The 9,052-nt window shown below is 36.8% G+C and overlaps 1 protein-coding gene across 1 annotated transcript; it reads right to left on the bottom strand.

The window, feature by feature from the left end:
• Positions 1-274: 274 nt before the first annotated feature.
• LOC141638423 (ubiquitin carboxyl-terminal hydrolase 3-like) lies at positions 275-8,284 on the bottom strand. The gene is made up of 9 exons (XM_074447831.1): positions 8,018-8,284; positions 6,987-7,118; positions 6,846-6,884; positions 5,953-6,058; positions 3,903-3,961; positions 3,746-3,820; positions 1,294-1,342; positions 1,126-1,202; positions 275-695 (listed from the first exon to the last, which is right to left on the bottom strand). Exons 1-9 carry the CDS (start codon positions 8,228-8,230, stop codon positions 597-599), a joined length of 849 nt encoding a protein of 282 aa, XP_074303932.1. The 5' UTR covers positions 8,231-8,284; the 3' UTR covers positions 275-596.
• Between the last annotated feature and the right edge of the window lie 768 nt (positions 8,285-9,052).

Here is a 9,052-nt window from a genome sequence, read left to right as displayed (position 1 = left end):
CAGTGGTAATGGGCGGTGACTGGTGGTGGATGTATGTGTGTGATAGTGAGAGTTGGCTTTGTATGGCAAGGCAATGGCATACTTGGGGGTGACGGAGGTGAGCGTTGAGGAGTTTGGAGTAATGAGGAGGGTAAAGGAAAAGATGATTGAGCAAAAGAAACACAAACAAATGGAATGATGAACTGTCATTCCTCTACCCATTCATGAAACCCTTGAACCAAACGCCCCGTTAAGTTTATAATTCCACAAATACATTGAGAGATCGGAGCAGTAACCAAGGGCATGTGTCATTAGACTCCGAAAATACAACCATCAAACTCAAAATGTCAATGTAATCAAAACTTCAAACATTAATACCTTCTTTTGTTAGTCTGATCATCAACTCTACTTTGAACATAACAGCATGCCTCGCGTAGTAATGCCCCAAATTAACAAACGTTTGATATTTATGTGACTTGCTGAATCTAAAAGGATGAACAGTACTACTCATATGTGGACTTTCTGTTGTTTCGACTGATGACCGATGTTTATTTCTCTAAGAGTCTCTAAAAATCCAACTAGTTCAGCCTAAAACAAAGTGACGATTTCTGATAACCTCAGTGTGCTGCTCCAGAGTTCCTTGATATAGCTATAACGTTGAAGTTCATCGAATTAGGGTTTTTCTGAATGATTCCTTTGATAACCTTTGCCGCATCCTGGAAAAAGGTCAATAATATCAGAAAGCAATTGCAGTCACGAAAGTCTTAATAAAATAAATAATATACCTGATAAATCAAGTCGAGGTGGTACTTGGCTAGGAGAAAATCTCGGTTAATTTAGCGAGAATTTCTCAGTGGCTGTTAGGTCATGCTAAAAATGCATAATCCTTGAATCACGTCAAGATCCCGTTAATCTCTTAAAACAAGGTCTCATATTAATAGTGGGAGATTTGCCCATTTAATCATTTGGTTGACTCGTTCGAACTAATAAACGAATTATATATGAGTCAATCTCACAAAAGAACTGTGAGAGACCGTCTCATATAAGAACTTGTGAAGGTCCTTGTACACAATTTCTTCAGCTTTCTGAATCTTATAAAACACAATAAAGTGAAAATACTCTCGAATCTAGATTCAGATGAAGGACCTGCAGTAAAGTTTCCTGAGAGGATGGTCCGTGTGATACTGGTCTTGCTCTCCTACCATCAAGTTCATACAGTTCCCCTGAGAAGTCATAATAAGTTAAGAAAATAAAAAAGAGATGAATAATATGAATATTAGTAAAACATATGATGTGAAAAACAGAGTATTATACCATCAACACAAGAGAAGCAAATGAAATGAGTATCCACAATATCTGGGGCCTGTCCAGGGATAAAATCTAATTAGATGAAGTATCTAAAGACAATGAAACTTCATATTACATTAACACACCCTACATATAAACTTTATCTAGTAAAATTATTGGGGTCGAGTTATAAAATCCACCAGCATCAACCGCAGCTCTCGTGACTCCCTTTACACCCCTACCAATAACATTACGCCAATATCTCAGCAGCTCCCGCAAAATTGTGAGGTAAAGGGGGACTAATTTACGTTGCCTTAGCCTTAGCCTTGTTTTATTACACACACAGAGAGAGTTTCCTCCTGCCTCAAAATGAAAATTGCGTTAAAAATTGCCCCAGATTATTGCTACTTTATTACAACATAAAATGAAGCTCAAACAGTTTAGTGCCCTTTTGCGTTACTCCTACATAATCCAGAATCAATCTCTTTACACTCCCCTACCCAAGGTTACCGGATTCGCAATTCGTTCAATTCGCTTTCTTAATTCTAATTCGTGATTCGCTCAACTTAGCGAATTACATTATTTCAAAATTCGGTAATTCGTCGAATCCAATTATCCTTTTATATCAACAAAGCTAAAAAAATCATACCCCCTGTCAGAAATCAAAATCAAATTAAAGCTAAATCTACAAATCTACAATAGTGAATCAAATCATTGTGCATGGCTTCAAAGTTGAAACTTCAAAATAATCAGGTATCTTGTCTATACTTCAATTTTTCCTGATTTTTTTTGGTTTTTAGCATAATCATATAATTCGCTCGTCTCAGCGAAGTAAAGGGCGAGCGAATTGGGACGAATTAAGATGAAAACGAATTGCGAATTAATTCGCAATTCGGGGGGGGGGGCAAGCGAATTAGGTAACCCTGCTCCTACCAACAACATTATGTCAACACCTCAATGCCTCCCGCAAATTGCGAGAAAAGGGACTATCGTTTGTAGCCTTAGCCTCAACACGAGAGAGTGTTTTCCGATGACAAAAAATGAAAATTGTGTTAAAAATCGCACCAAACTAAGTCACTAAGCCATTTTGTTTTATTCCATCATAATCCAGAATCACATAATAATGAGTCATTGCTTCACTGGAACCCTTATTAATGCAATATTCTAATTAAATGTTCTTGGGAGTTTGGGTGAACCTTATTGATGAAACTGAACTCCACATATCACACTAATTTCTCTAGAAAAAAAAAAACTATATTAAAGCCATGGACAAATAGAATGAATGACATCAGTTACTACATCAGAGCCCAAATTATTTTTAGATTGCCTATGAAATACAATTTGCTATGCAAAATAGGTGCTTGCAATCCTTTGCAATCCATTTCCATGAAGTAGGAGAAAGTTAACCTATTTGGTTAAGGGTTAATTCGAAAAACTTTCCGTTGCTAAAGGGAGAAGTGCATAAGGTCCAACTACAAGTGCAACCAATGAGCCAAGTATAAGAGGCCAAGTATAACAGGCCAGGGTAATGATAATGATGAAGCGAAGTACAATAGGCAAATAACACAGGCAAATGACAGACAAAATCAAAATACTATATGACTCAGAGCTACCATTGAAGTGGTTGTACTATATCGCTCAAACTCATCAAGAAATCCGAGGATTTAATATAGAGTGATTTAAAGTGGTTGTACATTGCTTTATAGTAAAAAAAAAAAAAAAAAAATCACAATTGAAGTGATTGTACTATGTCGCTCAAACTCATGAGGAAATCTGAGGATTTAATATATGAAGTCCTTTAACTGAAGTAGTTGTACATTGCTTTTAGCAAGAAAAAAAAAACTCAGAGCACGAAAGCCATCCATGGAAGTAGGATCGAAACCAACATCCAGGGATCAAGTAAAGAGAGGCTAAGCAACGGACATAGGTTTATAATATAACCCAACTGAAGTCTTCATCTCTTCATTAATTAAAGCATAAGACTATCTTAGAATAGACATATTGCATGCGAGTTTTTAAAATTTAAGACTGAACTTCAAAGATTTCAAATATGAAAATCTATTTGGAAGCTCACATCAAGGTTTAATTATAGTAAACTAGCCAAACGCTGTAACCCAAGTTTCAACGTCACCTAACTTATGAGTGAAGGCTTCACTGCCAATTAAGCTCCTGGAAGGGATGCCTTTTAGCTGACTCCCAAGGGGAGCTTCAAAATTCCATATCTAATAAGTTATCCACAAAGCCAAGCTTGATGGTATATGCGATCTCACGAAGTCAATTAGCTTATGAAAGAGAACGTCATTAACCAACATCAAAAGTTTCTCTAATAAACTAGATTTGGAGCTACATCATGTGACCTCTACAGATTCCTAGCATTAAATAAACCAATGGGACATGATTAAAAAGTTGAACAGAGATCATGCGTACTTCATTTTCTTTATCTGCTAAACATTCAGATGATTTGTTAAGGTCAACTTACCACAGTATCACCAGCAGTAGCTGCTACTGAATGAGCAGATTCCATTTCGGTATCTTTCTCCAGGAACAGGGCCCGCTGAAATAGATGAAAAATATTATTAAAACTTGAGCCCTTTCCACATTATTGCAAAACGAAAAAGAGAAGGCCAACAATTAACCTCTCTAGGATTCATGTTGGCTGTGGCTTTATAAAATCTATCCAGAAAAGAATCTTCTCCTGCATAAAGAGCGACGTAAATAAATAAAAAATCAATCAAAATACATGATCAATGGCAAATGAAGTCTACAAAACGCTGGAACCAGCTTCACTGGATAATCAAGGGTCTTTGAACCAAGCAACCTTTGCCGTTTGTCTTAGATCAAAACTAGTTGTTAATATGTACCAATCATTCTAAAACCTCATGAAAGAGGTACAATTAGTTTACGAGCATGGTTCAGAATCTCGGTCGAATTGTATCAGATTTTCACTCTACTGATACGAGATATCTCCCGCAAAATCATTGAGATTCACCGCAATCTGTCCACAACGGGCGATTAAGGACCGATCATACCGCTACCGCGAATATGACCGATACCGAGATTTTGAACCATGCTTCTGAGTATTGAAGTGCTTGTGCAGTTATAGCAAAAAATGTTTCATCAATAACATTACTTAAGCCCACAAAATTTCTATTTTTCTCACAAAACAAGCCTATTTGTATAGAATTTGTAAATAACACATTGAGTTACATGTTTAAGAAATAAGAAAGAAAATGAACGGAGAAAAAAAAACAATATATATTTAACATTATACTATGCTCGACCAGTTCTGGTACCGTAGTTTTATAAACAAAAAAAGATCCAGAATCAAATTATTGCCACAGACAAAGTAGTTGCGTGTACCCCATTTACATTGCTAACACTTTGGGGACTGGGCATATAAGTATAAATGCCATGAGCTATCCTCTTCCATTGATATTGTAAAGAGAATGGTTTTTTATGGTTATACTTGCTGTCATAAAATTTCTCCCTTTCCTTATAAGAATTAGTACACTTCCATATTTCAATGTGCTAGAAGTTTCCATTTCCAATGGAGCCAAAGACTCATCACCCTTTGGTTCTGGTCTTCTGGATTATGATGGAATAAATCAAAATTGCTCACTAAAGTGGTTGCAAATCTTTCTATTGTCAAGCACCAGTCCTTCAATGCAATTCTTGACGCAATTTTCATCTTTTCATCTTGGGTCATTTGAAAACAGCTTCTTTGTGTTGCTAACACAAGGGTAACAATGCGTACATCCGACCCCCCTACCCCGCAATTTGCAAGGGCCATTGAGGCACTGAGGTTATGTTGTTTTTGTATTTCAATGTGGTAAAACCACATCTTAGCATGTACTATATCCACACAAGTCTCAAGCACTTTCACATTGCTGCCCAGCCTAGAAATAATTATCCTTTCATCAAAACATTTCTCAACATTTGGACGATAAAACTAGGTATTATTGTTATGACACGACCACTCATCTGCAATTCACTTTTTCTTCACACCCGCTCCTCAACGACACCCCCAAAAATTACCAAGGAGGACCTAATTAACAAATGGCAAGCTCATTATTATTGTCCAAGACTATTAAGATAAATTTACACAGAAACCTTTCCTTTCCAAAACCAGATCAAAAGTGAAGAGTATCTACTATTTTTTTTAGTTCATGTTCACACTGACCCATATATTTGAGAATTTACATCAATTATCGCGTATTCTCTTAAGGCCAATAATAAAGTAATAAACTTCTCGAGAGAAACAGGAAACCTCAGAGAAGTAAGCGGTTTCAGTTTTACTTGATCAAAATAACTGTTCCTGAGACATCCGCTGTCAATACAACCAAGTGACAGCTCATGAACCAACTACCCTGCTTAAGTTGTTACATAGGTTATTAACAACTACACTAAACTACACACATATGCGCTTGACTATTTACATTTTCTACATTTGCATAACAAATTGGATTGGGTGGAGTGGAAATGGAAGCATCCATTTTCCCTCCTACAAGCTATATTAAAGTCCTTCCCAAATAAGAAAGTGTAACTATGTCACGCCTCGTGAACATTTTCTACATTTGGATAACAAATTGGAAGTTGTGGTAGGTTTGTGGCAGCCAACAACTATGTCATGCCTTGTGAGCATGAACTGAAAAGAGCAACTTATAGAAATAAAGAAAAAAAACATACGAAGCTTAATCTCAGACGTGACGTTGCCAATAGCATGTAAAAGCCCTACTGTCCCGCACGCATTTCCCACAGTCTGCTGTGTGAAATAGACTTTCTTGTTGTACTCCTGGAGCATGAAAGCAACAATACAACTTATGTTAGCAAACAACAAACTAACAAAGAGTAAAAACATTTATAATTAACCACGTTTAAGAAGGCATTTTAGCTTCGCCTTGCCAGAAAAGCTGAATAAAGGCAAGCATATCCAATCCATTCCATCAATTGTGAAATTCACAATTTTAACCATAAATTGTATTTCCTAACAGCAAATAATGCCTTCGTGTATGGTCATGGATATGAAATAGCACTACAGTGATTTTTATATCAGTTCACTATCAGTTTTTGATCAAGTCTTCAGCATGAAAATGTGCGCCCTATCAGTGTTATTCGCATATGACTTATTATGTCAAAGTTGAAATGTCAGCCAAGATAATATATTAAGTGCGATACAAAAAATCACATGGTCACACCTTCAAAATAACAGGTACAAGCATATCAAGTAATCAAACAGTCATAATACTCAAACTTACGCCATACAAGCTCTCAAAGGATTGAATACAAAAATCATCACCGCATTCTTCCTATTTCCCTAAAATCGGATGCAGAACCATTCCTCCTTAATGCCAAAATTAACTTTATTGGATCAAATAATCAAGTTTCCAGTCCTACATCTAGAAATCCACAATTTCCACCCTAATTTTGAAAACATAATGGCATGACACAGATGTTCAAAGATGGATTCACCAACTGCGTCGTCCTCATTTTCCGTGATAAAGTATCAACTAGAAACAAACTGAGGCTTTGTTTCAGTAATGAGTAAACAACAAGGTTTAAAACAAAATCCTTCAACTCACCTTATCAACACTGTCTTCTTTCACTCTCTCAGCTTCACTCTGCCACGATAAAGTAATAACAAATCAGTACCAAACCAGCAACCACCAGATTAATTAAAACCTGGGCATTTAAAAGGCCCCCACCACAAAAGAGATATATACCTCAGTAGTAAGTGGATAGAGGAAAAGCACGGCAAGAACGGGTTGTGGCACCATTGCAAGCAACTCTTCATCTAACCCATAAACATCATTACACTCAGCTTCGCCTTCGGGTAGACCAAGTCCCCATAGGAACTGCAATAATCATAAAACAAAATTAATACTCCTACAACACATATGGACACTTCCACTAGAAACTTCCTATCTAGAATTTTAGATGACAAGAAAAACACATATTTTACCATTGGGGCCTTGCCAATCATTAATTACACATACCCATTATACAACGTGCAATAACTTTATCAAAGCGTCTTGCTTGTGACGGGCTAATCCCGTCACAAGCTGAACCTCTCAATGGGTATTTTGTGAGAGGAAACGGTATCCGTCACAAGCTTGTGACGGATATCGCCGTCTTCAATGAGATTTTGTGTAACTTTATACTCCCTCTCTTCCCAGTCATTTGTTACCTTTGGACCAAGGAAAGAATAAGAGACCAATTATTGAATGACAAGTGGACCAAAATTGAGTGTGGATGATAAAATTGCTCATCAAAAGCATTACCAAAATAGTAAAGTAAACAAATGACCCGGATCGGAGGGAGTATTTCAGAAAAATATGTACCCTTCAAATAATGTATTCCGCGAGTTATGGCCACTTCCACTAAAAATTGCCTATCTAGAATTTTAGATGATAGTACAAAAAAAAAACACATATTTTACCATTAGGGCCTCGCCAATCACTAATTACATGCCTATCATACAACATGCAATAACTCCCATCCTTGAAAAAAATATGTTCCCTTCAAATAAATAATATATTCCGGGACTTTAGTAAATCCAATCAGTTCCGCTAAATTTCATACAATCACATACTCCATATCATTTTGCAGTAAATCATTGGCCCTAAGTAAAGATTGTACTGTATAAGATATTCAACAAATTCAGTAAAGTTGAGATTGCAAAAGGCGAACTATCCACAAAATTTAACGCTATTTATCAAATACAGTATTATTAAATTAAAAGGGAAGAAGATACCTGATTCATGACATCGGGATTAGCTTCAAGAGGAAGCCATCGTTTAACTGACTGCGATCCGGCGGCCATTTGTTCTGTTAGTAGAGAGCGCTTTCGATTTTCAACAAAAAATTGATCGATAAGGTAGAGTCGCAAAACAGTAAATAGGAGTATAATAAAAGAGAGGACAATTTGGATTCTTCGCTTGCTATTTGTTGAAATGCTAGATGGCATATGGAGAGACCTCAACGTGGTTAGTGGTTACTTGCCTATGGGCCTACGCCTCTCACTTGCTCCCTTCCGGATCGATGATTATACGGTTTTTAAAATTATTGTAAACTATTATTGGTGCGGTTCGGTTTCGCCCGAGCTGCCTTTATTTACTATTAATTTTTTTATTAAATAAAATTAATTAAAGTTGCATAACCCATAAATTTATCATTAATATATTTTTCTATGACATCCTAAAATTACGATGAAATAAATTTTGAGACAAATTCACTACTCCCGCTATTAATATTTTACTCTTATTAATAACATTTCACTACTTGTTACTTTCACTACACCCGCCGTAATTATTGTTATTGTCACTACTGTCGCATTAACATGATAATTTCACTACTTCCGCCGTAATTATTGTTGTTGTTCCGGGTGTAATTCCGGAGCAGGATTATGACCACTTGAGCTTGTTGAATGATGTCGTTGCTTGTCTCTTCTTTTCACTCTCTCCTGTAAAGATGAACAAACTGAGGGCTCGGCTTTGTACCGAGCGTACTCACTCCGACGCTCAAGTCAGTAAACTTAGAAAGATAAGTTGTGTGTTAACTTGGCAAAGTATATTGTAGAGAGATAAGGGAGTTTATACCAGATTAAGATGATTTTCGGATCATTTTCTCAATGAGAGAAGATGAGTATTTATAGACTTTCACCTTTTGTCACGTAGTGGCCAAGTGGCCAAGTGGCGTAACGGGTGGAAAGACTGTTCTACCCTCGGCCGAGGGACCCATGACAGGCCGGCAGGCCTGGTTGACTCCATGCCGAGGGGACTGGATGTGA

The sequence above is a fragment of the Silene latifolia genome, unplaced genomic scaffold, assembly GCF_048544455.1.
Source record: "Silene latifolia isolate original U9 population unplaced genomic scaffold, ASM4854445v1 scaffold_20.1, whole genome shotgun sequence".
NCBI lineage: Eukaryota > Viridiplantae > Streptophyta > Magnoliopsida > Caryophyllales > Caryophyllaceae > Silene > Silene latifolia.
The sequence above is the reverse complement of the archived record's forward strand: the minus strand, read 5'-3'. Positions and strand labels throughout refer to the sequence as shown.